Source organism: Prosopis cineraria, unplaced genomic scaffold (genome assembly GCF_029017545.1).
Source record: "Prosopis cineraria cultivar Desert tree isolate PC_DT_omini unplaced genomic scaffold, ASM2901754v1 PC5, whole genome shotgun sequence".
NCBI lineage: Eukaryota > Viridiplantae > Streptophyta > Magnoliopsida > Fabales > Fabaceae > Prosopis > Prosopis cineraria.
This window is the reverse complement of record NW_026555336.1, coordinates 29,450,845-29,465,285: the sequence shown is the minus strand read 5'-3', so window position 1 is coordinate 29,465,285 and position 14,441 is coordinate 29,450,845. Positions and strand designations below refer to the sequence as shown.

The window sequence follows — 14,441 nt, the reverse complement described above, 5'->3', positions numbered from 1 at the left end:
TTTATTTATGATTATGTTTCGAACTTTTAAAGTTGGTTTCTGCCTTTCCAGGACAGGAATGGATTGAAGGGATTTCTTGCGGTGGGAAGCTAACACTTGTCTAATTGGGTCACAGTGAGAAGATGTAGAAATAGTAACGGTATTCGAACCACAAAGCCTGCCTTCTTCTGAGTTCTAGACATTCAAGTATTCAACCCTGGTATTTCAGTTCCATCTGTATCTCCTTGGCAATGGATTTATTGCCTCAAACCCAGACATGCTGGTGAAGCTTCTTTTCGAGCGATTCTCTCAACTAAAGCATTCAATTCCTATGATTTATTTCCCTCAGATCTTCCAATCTGTTCATACCTCTGCGAAAAAGGTTAAAGGTAGCAAATTGATTGCATACTGGAATTCCCAGATCACCAAAAATAGTAGAAACGGTAATATCAAGGAGGCAGAGTCAATATTTTCAAGGATGCCCAGGAAGAGCACTATCTCTTGGACTGCTATGCTCACTGCTTACGCTGAAAATGGCCAAATTGCAGCTGCCCGCAGAACGTTTGAAGAAATGCCCGAACGAACCACTGCATCCTACAATGCTATGATATCTGCTTATATACGTAATGGATGTAACATTGATGAAGCTTATAGGTTGTTCTCTATGATGCATGAACGCAATGCTATCTCGTATGCTGCTATGATTACTGGTTTTGTTCGTGCAGGAATGCTTCCCGAAGCTGAAAAATTGTACTTTGAGGCCCCGTTAGAATTGCGGGATCCAGCTTGTTCAAATGCACTTATTGTTGGGCTTTTGAAGACAGATAGAATAAATGTGGCGTTACGGGTTTTTGAGGGCATGACAGAGAGAGACGTGTTTTCTTGGACTTCTATGATGGATGGTTTGTGCAGGGATGGAAGGATTGCTGACGCTAGAAACTTGTTTGATAGAATGCCTGAGAGAAATGTGGTTTCTTGGAGTGCAATGATAGATGGGTATATAAAAAAGGGATGCTTTATAGATGGGTTTGATTTGTTTTTAAATATGAGGAGGGAAAATCGGGTGGAAGTTAATTCCACAACCATGACTATAATGTTGAAAGCTTGTGGTACCTGTGGTAGGATTCGAGAGGGAATGCAAATACATGGGTTGGTTTCGCATATGGGATTTGAGCTTGATGATGTTCTGGGTAATACCATAGTAACTATGTATTGCAATTTGGGTTGTATGAACATGGCAAACAGAATATTCAGCTCCATAAGCAAAAAGGACTTAGTTTCTTGGAATTCCTTAATCTCTGGTTATGTTCACAATAATGAAGCAGAAGCGGCTTACAGGCTTTTCTTGAATATGCCATTTAAAGACTTGATTTCTTGGACAGCCATGATCACTGGATTCTGTAATAATGGAAGAGTTAAAAAGGCCATTGAGCTATTTGAAATGTCACCAGAGAAAGATGATATTGTCTGGACAGCCATTATTTCTGGATTTGTGAAGAATGCACAATATGAGGAAGCTTTGCATTGGTATGTTCAGATGCTTCGAGAAGGGTACAGACCTAATCCTTTAACACTGAGCAGTGTTCTAGCAGCTTCAGCTGCTGTGGTGATACTTAATCAAGGGCTGCAAATTCACACTAATGTTTTGAAGATGAACCTAGAACATGATTTATCTGTACAAAATTCTCTTGTATCAATGTATTCCAAATGTGGGAATGTCAGTGCTGCCCACAGGATCTTCATAGAAATCATTGAACCAAACATCGTTTCTTTCAACTCAATCATTAATGGATTTGCCCAAAATGGCTTTGGTGAAAAAGCCATTAAAATCTACAAGAAAATGCAATGTGAAGGCCCCAAACCCAATCATGTTACTTTTCTTGCTGTTCTCTCAGCCTGCACTCATGCAGGACTGGTACAAGAAGGATGGAACTACTTCAACTCCATGAAATCTGAATATGGAATTGAGCCAGGACCTGATCACTATGCGTGCATGGTGGATCTCCTCAGCCGTGCAGGATTGCTAGATGAAGCAGTTGATCTGATAAGGTCAATGCCAGTGAAACCTCATTCTGGAGTTTGGGGCGCTGTTCTTGGGGCAAGCAAGACCCATTCGCGTCTTGACATTGCTAAGCTGGCAGCACAATCTATTATTGAAATGGAACCTTCTAATGCAAATCCTTTTGTAGTGATGTCCAACTTGTATTCTCTTTCTGGGAAAGGGGTTGAGGGGAACCAAGTCAGAGTCACCAAGAACTTAAAAGGTATTAAGAAAAGCCCAGGTTGTAGTTGGATTACTGCATAAGAAAAGATGGAAGAATCACACTGAAGTCCCTGAGAAGAAATGTAAATATAATAAGGTCCCATAAAATGTATAAATATCTCTCAAATCTCAAATCCCTTATGTGTTGGATGGATGGCCATGCCCTGACTTCTTTTGGTGATGTTTTCCTGATGGCAAAGGGGTGGATTCTTTATTTTATCAACTAACCATGTTGGAGTATAAAAATAATTTTATTGGCATGTGATGCACATTGCTTTAGCTAAGTTATATGCACAGTTAACATGGCATTTGCACATGACATGTTTGGGTGTTTGATCCAATAACAAGTGACGTTAGGTGCACTGGAGATAAGAGTGTTATCAAGGAAGGGCTTCCTTAGTGGACATTCCTCATGTAAGCACTCTGGTGAGCCTATCTGCAATTTGGCCAAGTTTGGTTTTCCTGTTACATTGTTTGAAACCTCAGATCTTCATTTTCTTTATGGATCCTGTTGCCTCCTAGTTTTCCCCAGTTTTCTGTACTGGTATTTATGTATTTTGCAATTGTATGCTTAAATTTCTTAGTGTCTCAATAATATTATCAAGTTCTTCAAGTTCTGGATCTGACATGGATTATCAGGTGGAGGGTGAAGTTACTTTGGTTAATAATTAGATCAGACTGTCATAACTCAAATTACCATTGGAGAGTCTGCTCCCTAGAAAAATAAAAATAAGGCACAAGCTTCCAGAGCTACCTCAAAATAAGCTAACCACTACCTCAAAATTACCATTGTACTTTGGTTGATTATGTTAAAGGTGTGCTTCAAAGAAATATGTTAATCATGCTTCAACTTGTTAAGAGATATTAATAAAAACCATTCATGAAACTTTGCTTAATCGCTTAAGCCTTGGCTTGAAATGATCCTAAAATGGTCTTGAAGCCTCTATTGTCAAGAGTTCATTCATTGTTCCTCCCGTTCTTTCTGTTTTAAATTAAAATTTTAATACGATTTATGATGACACATCCTTTGTCCACATTTAATTAAAAAAAAAAAATTATGAGCTCTCATTTAACAACTTAAGCTTTTAAGTTGAAATAATCATTGTCCCTTGACAAAGCTAAAGGCTTTAATACAACCAAGTAAATGTGATATCGATAGGCTGATATTTTTGAATGTTTTCTCTAAATTTTCATTCAATTAATTATCATGGAGATTGCCTCTAGCGTCATCTTTAAGATATGGAGGAGCTGCTTTGTGATTTTTGCTTTCAAATGTGTTAGTGATATTGGATTACCTTGATTGGTTCACACCTTATAGTCCTCTCCTGGCATTTATAACCTTTTTTATTATGTTTGTATTGTTGTATAAAACTATATAAGTAGCAATATCAGTTCAAGTTTGAAGAACACACTTTGTTGCACCGAAAGCGGATTCCTTGTTTGCTTGTTATATCTAATTACTTGGAGTGCTGAAACTTTAAAGGACTGATGTGATTAGCATATGTTTTGCATCTGGACATTTTTCTTTGAGCTTGATTATGCTGTAGGTTGGCATTTTTTTGCATGGTCCTGTTAATGGTACATTTAGTCTATTTGGCTTTTATTAAGGCATTTAGCTTAATGATTGTGCCAAAAGATTAGAAAAAAAGTGGTATGTTGCTCATATCAGGGCATGTTTAAAACATTCCATCAACTCAAGTTCAGTGTTCATAAATGTTGTTACTCAATATTATGCAAGTTAGAGTTTTGTATAAAATCCTTGCTAGTTGCTAAAACTGTGTTTATACTCCTCTACTCCACTGTGTGTGTGTTTGGTTTCATGTTGGAGACCATGGTTTTGATGGTTGGAATTCCAACCTGAAACCAAACAGGCTCTCTGTCTTATCTGAGGGTCAAGCTTTTGAAACATTCGCGAAGGACTTTCTTATGTGTATCATTTTCATATAACTATGTACTATGTTGGGGCCCTTGCGCATGTTTTTCAGATGTTGGCTGAATCTCAAAATGGTGTTCAAGTCTCATCTACGGACAATAACAGTATTAGCCCACAAACTGGTGCGATTCATACGGTAAGCATTCCACCTCTACATGATGGGAATATTACTCGAGGCAATAACTGGGATTCAATTCAACTCCTATATTTGATGTATCACAAAATGCAAGGAGACAAGGACTGTAGTCTCCGAGTGCAGTGGAGAGTCATAGATCAGATGTGCATAGTCGGTAAAAAATTATAGGGTTTGTGAATTTCATTGCAGATTTCTGCACTTGAACTTTGTGAAAGGATTGAAATTGGTGTGTTATTATTTGTATAAAGATTTTAAGACAATTAATTTATTGATGGAGGGTGAAATTGGTATATCTTGATAATACAAAATTATGATATTTTGTGTTTTATTTGTCTTGATTTTATGTTTTTTATTTGTCTTGTGGTTGGTTGATATATATTTGATAATTGATAATTCATTAGTGATTTTAGTTAATAATAAAAGCTTTTGTTCATTTGATTAGACAATTAATGTGACATACTTGATGATTTTGGTTATTCTTAACCGACAATAAGGGGAATGGATTTCCAGCAGTGGAAAACCGGGCAGTGGTTGGAAATTGAGTAATCCTCACCCTGCTTTTTATTTAATGGCTTAAAAAAGAGAGGTGTATAAAAATACATATTATATACAAGTTACACAATTATGTTTATTAAAAAAATTTAATAAATATGTTAATTACTAATTTGTACTATACAAATTTAATTTGGTCAGTCCAATTTATTATTAATTTTTTAAAATTAATTATTTAGATGTACTTTAGATAATTCAAATTTAATATTATTTTATAATTTTGTAAATTTTATTTTATCAAATACAATATAACAACTAAAGATAATATCCTAATTGGCACTTTTCAAAAAAAAAATTATCAAATATAGACTATTCAAATTAGTAATAAAACACATTTATTAAAAAAATTATTTTTATGAATTTTTATACATCATCGTAGATGAAACGTGATTAAATGTTTTGCATGTAATAAGCCTTATTATGTACCTTTCTCTTTCTAGCCATCACATAAAACACATGGTGGGAATTACTCACTTCCCAAGCATTGCAGGGTTTTTTACTGTAGGAAATTCATTCCCGACAATAAGTAGTTTTATTATAATGCTGGTGTAATTTGCTATAAATTTGACACGTATGATAACTTGATAAGGATATGGTTAAACATTGTCTAAAATATTTTTATTTTTAATACATAATTTTTAAATTTTATTATTTTAAGTGAGACCAGTCAAACCATGATTTGACCGCAGTCCAATGAATTAATATCCTGACCAATTCAATGCCCAATTTAGTTTTGACAACATTGAGAAGCATCACATTATTACAACATTTATAATATTTGTGTCTCACCTAAAAAGACCAAAAGGTCCTATTTAACTATCAACTTTGTTCATACTATAAACCTTATGACGCTTTGGCTTCATCTAGCACGATTGTGAAGGTACCATATAAATTCTGTATGCTTCAACTGACTTTTCTTGCAATGATCTAATATCACATGGCAAGATTAACATATTAAAGAACCTTCACATTCCTTTCAGCCATCCCTTGCAGAATTCGTACTTGAAGATAAGTATACAACATATATAATGAAATATACTCACAGATGATTATAGCTTCAAATAGAGATGCTCCTGCTATGCTTCAACTGTGAAGATTCAGACTGCAACCAACCCTAAACAAAAGGTTTGCAAGAAATTTAGCATCTCGTAGTTCCTTAAAAAAAAAAAAAAATACTCTTCCGGTCCTATAGAATTTTGTGATCCTAAATATAAATCGCTTTACAAAAGCTTGTGTAGTACTAATAATTTTATTTCAACTTTGCCCTTTTTTTCAATTTCCAATGAGGATATAGAGAATGTTTGTTTTTTAAATTCATGGTTTTTATTAGGAGTAAAAAGGAAATCAAAGAGACAATTTCAATGATGTAACTATTTTTTTTAAAAAAAAAAAAAACCTTGTGAAGTAGTTACAAGTAACTTACAATAAGGACTAAAGGGAGTGACAAATAGTAATAATTATAATGATGATGAGCAGATACATATCAAATGGTGAAATAAGTGAAAACGAGCATGTGGGAATCTGGTAAACGAACTGAGGATGACCTTATGATCTGCTGGGAATTCAGACATCAGGGTCTTGAAGATGAGTGCTATTATTATTTCTTAGAAGAGTGTTCCTTAGCATCTCACAGTATTGATCAATTTGATCTGGAAGTACTCCATTTTGAGAATAGTCATGTTCTTCACAATCTTCCTCAAGTATAGTCAAAGTACCATCTGTCATGGGTTGGTTTTGGTCCATTGAAGCATCTGGTAGAGGTTGTCCCACTTCAGCTTCTAGGTTTTGGCTTCCATAATTGCTCAATGCTGCTGGAAATTTATCTTGAATTGGCGCGGGTTCTTCCATTTGTGCCATGTCAGATTCTTGAGTTTCAATGAAAATCATTGAACACTGGTTTTGATTTTGGCGCCCACTAAGGGCTGCAATTGATATAGGAAAACCTGAAGCAATTTTTGCTATTCCTTAGTTGTTATACCTTAACCTTTTTTTTTTTTTTAATCTTCTCAAGTTAGAAGCTTGAGGAAGACTTATTGAAAGTACTAATCCCTAATGGGGCTCGTCAATACTTCAACTTGACTCGATAAAACTGGATAAGATAGCTACGGAAGAGAAAGAGAAGGAAGTAGGCGAACAAGCTAAGAGAGTAAGTAAGCCCCATAAACTCTTTCATTTCTGTATCACTATCTCTTTTTTACTTAAGTACTTTAAGTGTAGACGATTTAAATTATGTTTTTTTTTTCCTTGGAGAATGTTAATCTACATGTTACAATGGAAGTATTTTCGTGCGTGTGTGGGTGCATAGTCATAGTAAACTGTGATTTGAAAACCAACAAAAAGACAAAGAAGTTCACATTATGTTAATGAATATCAAATATGCTTAAGCTTTGACCTGAACATTTTCACTCACCTGGATAACTTTGGCTCTGAAATGGTGAGGAAGACTGGGATCTAATATCAAGGTTTGAAAATTTTCTCATTGGAGCGAATCCAGACATGCAAGCCTGCTGGTTTATCAATTCTTGAGTTCTGTATTTCTGTGAACGAAGCATTAGCATTAAAACAAGAATGCACCAATAGGGACATGAAAATGGAGAAAATCAAGTCATGACATATTGGTAGTTTTCAGTTTCAACATCATATTTAATTTTACAATCTCGGTTTGAATTATTGTTTACTGTGATTTTCATATTAGTGCCTGAGCTATTACTGTGATTTGCCTGCAGATCTCATCATTATATGCTAGAGACTTCTCTATTCAGTGAAATTTATGAGCAAACTTAATGAAAATAAAATCTTTTGGCAATTATCTGTAGCAACAGTATTCCTATATGATTTGCAGATTTGAAGAACCACAATGCATTAGTTCTTGGCATTAAAGGTAGCAAAATAAACTATTACTTCTTGGCATTAAATGTAGCAAAATAAACTATTACTATTAAGGACACCTCCGCAAATTTACCAAACAGCACCAAAAAAACCCTTTAGGAGGAAATCAAAAAGAGAAGAACAGTACAGATTAAAAAGATAGCAGTAGTAAAAACCGAAAATCATAATCAAAAGATAGCAAGTGTTATGCTTTAAAATGATTAAGTTAGACTCAAATATTGATTTGTGCAAGCACAAGGGTTTGTTTGAATGAGAAAATGGAAGTACAAAGAGAAAAGAAGAGAAGGGATAATTAAATGATATATTTTCTTCTCATTCTCTAGAGGAACATTTTTCTTCAAAATATACAAGAGGACCTTCTGAAGTTAGTTGAAAACATTTATTCCCTCTCTTCTTATTAATAAGTCCTAAACTGAGGGAAATGCATTTCCCTCCCTTCCACTATCATTTGTCCAAAGATAATAAGACATGCTAAGGGAGAAGTAAATGTTGAGAATCTATTTTATAGCCTTTGCAAGCTAAAGTGACAGATTAGAACCTGAAGATGACTTGAAATTTGGCGAGCTGTGAGGTTAGGCACATTCATCTGTTCAAGTATAGCTTTTGGACGAATATTATCTTCATACAAAACAAAACCAAGCATTGACATTAGTGAGAATTGGAAAAAATGAAGCATAATCCATAAGAGGTCATTATTTGTAGAAATTTAAAGAGAGCAAATGAAATCCATAGATTATAGGAGAAAAAGAAACTTTACTCCCGTCACTCAAAACATTAATGGCATCCAAGAACTTCTGATGCAACTCAGGAGTCCAAACAATACGGGGCCTTTTCTCAGGATGTTCATCATAGTTTTGTTCTCTTTCTGTATCCTCCTCTTCCTCCTCCTCCATAAAAGCAGTGAGGTGATTGCTGTCAAAATTCATATGGAACCTTTTTCTCTTCTCTTTTTCCATACATTTTCTATCATCAAGAGTTCCATGAACCTGCAAAACGTTACAAAAGTTGTTCAAGTAAAACTTAGGAGTGAGATATGTTGTTCTAGTCCCAAGGCAGAGTAATTTATAGTTGGTAGATGCCCTACCAACAAGGAATCATCAGCTGGAAATGATAAAAAAAACCTCTTAATCAAGGTGTCTTATTTCTACAAATAGATTCAGCCCTCATTGATACTTGACCAATTCTCTTTATCTGAATCCATGTTCATCTTATTTTCAGCGTTTGGCCATGATACCTCTACAAATTTGCAACATACCTCGTTTGCACAATTTTCTTCTTGAGTTCTGTTGGCCAAGTTGACTTGTGTGTGATAAACATGCTGCCACACATATTTAAGATCCTGTAAAAGGACTGGTTCTTCCAAGAAATAACATGAGCCGTTAGCCAATGCTTTCCATGTTACATCATCCTTATATTCTCCAGAAGAGATGACTGGACATGGAAAAAAGATAATTAAATGAAACTAAGCCTGTTTGGCATCAATAATTGAAAGAAATATCATGTTAATAGCGTATAAAGAGACATACACAGTGTCCATTATATCCTTTTTATTATTACTCATTCGTTTATCTTACTTTTTTCGTTAAGAAACACAAGAGTCACTCTTCATATACTCCCCTCGGTCCCTATTATAGGGCATTTTCTAAAAAAATTATTTGGTTCTTAATATAAGACACTTGATGGGATATTAATTACATTTTTTTGATATTAGCCCTATTTATACTCATCAACTAAGAAAGAATATCATGCAAATTTGAAATTTTTCCTTTAAATAGGGTAAAATTGGAAGTTTATTTTATTTTCAAACAAAGTTAATGATTTAACCACTTCTCATTAGTTCTAGTAAAGTAATTTGAGGTGCCTTATAATAAGGACCAGAGGAGGTATAAAATTACCTTCTTTTTTTTTCATTTCATTTCCTCGTATCAAATGACTTGAGTCAATGTAAAAATCTGAGTGTGGAACTTACAGATGACAGGGACGTACTTTTCAAGCATGAAGTCCAGAAATGAAAGGGTATCCATGTCAGGCATGTTAGCTTTAGCCATTACCAGGTTGAATTGGCTTTCTTCAGAATGACAGATCATGGACACAGCCGCTTTTGCCTCATCAGTAACAGTAACTGAATAATCAATCCTATCACAGTTATATATTGCTCACAGATACATAAATCATGCAAGGAGAACATTAGTAAGAGATGTTTCTGAACATCAATAGCTTTCAATTCTCAATGTATCTTGATTTCTTCATTGAATTGGTGTGTCTCAGGATATTGTATAATAAATAATTTCATTTGCAACTTAACAAGAAAAACTCTTAGGTGATATCAATGAAAGGTTGGCAAATCAAACTAATTGTATACGCACTTTTTGATGAGATTTGTTTTGACTTCATTCACTTTTCTTTTTGATAGAACAAATCTAGCTAATGATTTTTTCCCCAAATTACAAGGCCACAGTTAATAACGTGCAAGAGAAAGCAACACTAGTTAAGATCAGATAACAAAAAGTCCCTACTGTTACAGCATGCCTGGTGAGCAAATCAATCTGCACAGTTTTAGCTTCTTTGAAAACGTAACTGAATGTGATGATCCAAATTTGCATGATAAAGTCTCTGATCTTTTTGATAGGGGTGATCTTGGAAATGGTCATATTGAATGAGTGTGACTGCCTCCATTGAGTTGTAGATGACATTAACTTGGGAGCATTTTTCATTCCAACATAGGCTGAGGTCCTCAAGAATACCCAGGAGTTCAGCTGCAATATTGGGATGGTATCCTAGATATTTGGTAGAACCCAGCAAACTCATACAAAAGCAATTGGAGAGAGAGGCCTATCTGTTCATTTTTTTAGGCAGAATATCAATGGAGGATTTCTGAAAGAATTTAATATCTGACAAGGATTTTGAACAAGTAACCATTAACAAATAACAAGTGAAGTTATTGTCAAGTATCCAATCTATCCAAGTCCTTGTTAGATATTAAATTCTTTCAGGGGTCTGATATTTTCCCTTTTTTTATTAATGAGCCTTAAAGTAAGACATATATAATGAATATATGCAAGTATAATGAAGCAGTTATATTTCACAGCAATTTAAGTACAAACTTCTCCCAGTTATAAATATATATTCTTTCAAAAAAATAAAAATATGAGGAGCATAGATATAAAATCAAAGAACATATGCCTTAAAGGATCGTTTCTTAGTTCTTTGTTCATCTAAAAGTCATGTAGTTCATAAATGGTCCTTTTTCCAATACCAGGTAGGTTTAATCTCTGGGTATAATGCACCGGTACTTATAAAAAATACGTGTATTCATAACAAATACATGATATGATGAGAACCAATACACTCATGTTCATAGCAGGCCAAACCTTTTTGTTGGTTTTTATTTTACCTTTGTGGTTTGCTCATCTGTTAGCATATCATTTTTTCTCTTTTGTGTACCTGATTCATTTGAATAAGATACAACGTGAAAGAATTTTAAACTAAAACAGATTCGAATGCATGTCTCCATACCTCTGAATGAGTATTTCTCAAGCATAGAGGACAAGCTGACGATGGACAAGGAATCATTATGAACCAGCAAAATCTTAAGTCCTCGAGCAAAACTGGGAATGGAACTAATCGATAAGAAATCACTATCTTCCATAATTTTCAGGATTTAAAGGAGAAGTGAACCAGAAGATACAAAGAACATAGAAGCAGAAGATGAAAATGAAATGAGAAGAAGCAAGAGAATGGTCAAGCCCATAAGCCTTAAGTAAAGAGAGAAAGTCAAAGGAGAATTTGTAAGTTTTGCATAAAACAGAGTGAAGAACTTTGGTGAGCATTTAATGGTTTAAGAAAAAGTTGAAATTTCCATTCAAAAGGATTAACTAAAAGTGAAGACAAGGAAAAAGGTGAGCCAAAGTTAAGATCACTAATGGTATGGAAATTTTGCAGGATTCTATTCATTGAATCACTTTTTACAGGTGGTGCTTCAATACAAGACTGAGGCTGCACATTTGGCAGTAAATGTAGAACATGGATGTGCCATGTTATATTGATCAAGATTTCTTAAAATATACTTTCTTTTCATGAAAATGCACAAGACATTGTAAAAGCTTCATCTAAAGATTTTTTTTCTTCCCCAGCAAGTTTTTTGCAAAATTTGAATACAAAAGTATTTTTCCCTCAAAATATCGTGATTACCAAAATGCCCTTGATAACTCAAAATTGGAAAAGTTACAAAACAAGGAAAATAATTAACACTTTTAGCTTTACACCTTTCCCTTGTTCTCCCCTCATTCCTTCTTCATACTTCAATCCTTCTCATTTGTTTGACAATGGTGGTGGGCAAGTAGGTTTAATTTGTGCTGTTGGGTTTGAAAGCACTTGCTCCCATCCACTTGTTCCTCCCCGATCTCCCTGTCATTCAAAGTATCCCTGTTGTTAAAGATTAAAATGTAGTTAAATTTCAATATTTGATAAAGTTTTAAATGAGTACAGTCGAAAAGGGGGCTTGTCTCAAATTTGACAAGCAGAAGCTGGAAAAATTGAACCATTTTCAAATCCGGCTGGGTTAGCTCAGCCCGCCAAAATAACGAATTATACGGACTAGCCCATGGATTCTGCACACTTCGAGCTTCCATATTCTTTAGCTTGGATTCCACACTTCTCTTCACTCCAGACACTCCAAGCTTCCGATCTTCCAATTTGACCGAGAGTCGAAGACGCGACTTCTCTAAGGACTTCCAACTTGGAAGAAAATATGGAGCGAATTATGTCCTGCTTCGAACCACAAAGACTGCCTTCTTCTGAGTTCTAGACTATTCGATTCTGGTATTTCAGTTCCAGTTGCATCGCCTCCGCAATGGACTTATCGCCTCAAACCCATACATGCTGGTGAAGCTTCTTTTCGAGCGATTCTCTCAACTAAGGCATTCAATCTCTACATTTATTTCTCTCATGTACCCCAATTTGTTCATACCTCGGTGAAAAGTGTTAAAAGGCAGCAAATTGATCGCACACTGGAATTCCCAGATCACCAAAAACGGTAGAAACGGTAAGATTACAGAGGCAGAATCAATTAAACCGTCTGGTTCACTATGATCTGTACCGTAGTTCCACTAATTAATATATTTTAAATAACAAATGTTTAAAATAAAAAAGAAATAGTAATATGTAATAATAAAAATGAATTTTTAAATTTAAAACAAAAATAAAATAAAAAAAAGGTAATGTTCCCTTCTATTCCATCATTTTTAATCCAACATATATATATATATATATATATATAATTGATTCATAATTTATAATTTTTAAATATATACATATTCTATGCATATTTCTTACATATTTGCAATGTTTTTAAAATTAAATTAAAAAAGTTAATAATTCACAGTTCACATCATCTAGTTAAATTAAATTAATGATCGAATTGATAATATAATAATTAAATTAAAAAAGTTAAATTAAATTAATGATCAAATCGATAATATAATAATTAAATTAAAAAAATTATATATATATATATATATAATAATATAAATATAAGAAATAAGAAAAATAAACCAATGTTTTTGTAAGGATTAAGCACTCTCGTACAGCATCACTAGGAGATTACAATAAATTAAACAAGCTATTAGAACTTAAAAAGTAAAAGCATACATCTCTTATCTGTTGGCAACCTCCCCCTGGAAAGACAAAGGCTACACAAAAACTTAGTATTTTAACTTGTCTCTTCTTTTTCTTTTATTAAAAAAAGTCATTGAAGCAAACCGATTGAGAAGGGTGAGAATTGATCTACCATGATTAGAACCTTAGGTGTTCATAGACTCGGTTTGATTTAATTTTGAGCAAAAACTAGACCTAACCAAATCAATTAGTTCACTCATAATTAAGATTGGATTGGTTTTTTGAAAAATTGGTTTGGTTTGGATTTTTTTCTAGTTTGGTTTTGATTGGTTAATGTTTAGATTAAGTTTCAATGCATTTGTTTGATTTTTTCCTTTTTTTTTTTATAACTTTCACTGAATATGAATATGTTATTTTTTTCTTGCAGAGCACGTTTATATGCCCACTTGATAATTAATAGGATTTTGTTATATTTTCCTCTAAATATTTTTAACAGTATGAAAATACTAATAGCAAAATGATCATATATGTGCAACTTCAAATCATTAATTATTCAAAACTGATGAAACTACAAGCATTTTTTTAATTATATAATTTTAATTTGTTGGCACTTAATCAAAGTATGTTTATTAAGAATTTATGACGACATTTGAGTGTTCATTTTTGCAGAAAAATATAAAACAAAGTTAATTATTCTAATTGTCTGAAAAATACTAATAACAAGAACTTTTTTATTGTTAAATATATATAATAGCATTTTTCTAGGGAAAATTACAACTAAGGATTGTTGGAGGAATTTATTTACTGACAAGAACCAAATAATTATAAAATCATGATGTAGTATCAAGGGATCAAAACGTAATTAATTTGTAGTGTAAAAAGTCAAAATTGCCCTTGAATTCTTTTAAAAAAAACTCCTCAACCATTGCCCGTCAGAGCTCTAACGCTGGGACTGGACCACCCCGCCAGATAGGCAATCTAAGCTCCGGTAGCAATAGCTGGACCACCATCGAAGTTTCGACACCGATAATCAAACCAATGAAGGAGACAGACTATTTTTTAATGTGGCTAAG

The 14,441-nt window shown here is 33.7% G+C and overlaps 2 protein-coding genes across 13 annotated transcripts; one reads left to right on the top strand and one right to left on the bottom strand.

Moving 5' to 3' along the window:
- The first annotated feature begins 241 nt into the window (after positions 1-241).
- LOC129311677 (pentatricopeptide repeat-containing protein At1g53600, mitochondrial) lies at positions 242-2,855 on the top strand. Its single transcript, XM_054954073.1, has one exon. The coding sequence runs from the start codon at positions 257-259 to the stop codon at positions 2,282-2,284; it is 2,028 nt and encodes a 675-aa protein (XP_054810048.1). The 5' UTR covers positions 242-256; the 3' UTR covers positions 2,285-2,855.
- Positions 1,726-12,818, bottom strand: LOC129311678 (two-component response regulator ORR26). Of its 12 annotated transcripts, none has more exons than XR_008593375.1 (11): positions 12,018-12,818; positions 11,269-11,360; positions 10,331-10,529; positions 9,722-9,874; positions 9,008-9,183; positions 8,510-8,738; positions 8,291-8,370; positions 7,274-7,400; positions 6,408-6,806; positions 5,907-5,977; positions 1,726-2,276 (listed from the first exon to the last, which is right to left on the bottom strand). XR_008593375.1 is itself a non-coding variant. In XM_054954074.1 (11 exons), exons 2-10 carry the CDS (start codon positions 12,037-12,039, stop codon positions 6,427-6,429), a joined length of 1,458 nt encoding a protein of 485 aa, XP_054810049.1. In that variant the 5' UTR covers positions 12,040-12,159; positions 12,239-12,818; the 3' UTR covers positions 5,810-5,977; positions 6,408-6,426. The 12 variants fall into 12 exon arrangements, 8 of the variants coding, with proteins under 8 accessions (XP_054810049.1, XP_054810050.1, XP_054810052.1 ...); XR_008593376.1 differs by lacking the exon at positions 1,726-2,276 and adding an exon at positions 5,467-5,790; XM_054954074.1 differs by lacking the exon at positions 1,726-2,276 and having other exon boundaries at positions 5,810-5,977; positions 12,018-12,159; positions 12,239-12,818.
- Between the last annotated feature and the right edge of the window lie 1,623 nt (positions 12,819-14,441).

Bases quoted from the DNA above. Each gene is read 5' to 3' on its own strand.
- LOC129311677 (XM_054954073.1), top strand. From the start codon at position 257: ATGCTGGTGAAGCTTCTTTTCGAGCGATTCTCTCAACTAAAGCATTCA.
- LOC129311678 (XM_054954074.1), bottom strand. From the start codon at position 12,039: ATGAGGGGAGAACAAGGGAAAG. The intron at 9,184-9,721 runs GTAAGTTCCACA...TTCCATGTCCAG, and splicing joins AAAGTACGTCCCTGTCATCT to TCATCTCTTCTGGAGAATAT. The intron at 6,807-7,273 runs GTGAGTGAAAAT...AAATTGCTTCAG, and splicing joins TCAGAGCCAAAGTTATCCAG to GTTTTCCTATATCAATTGCA.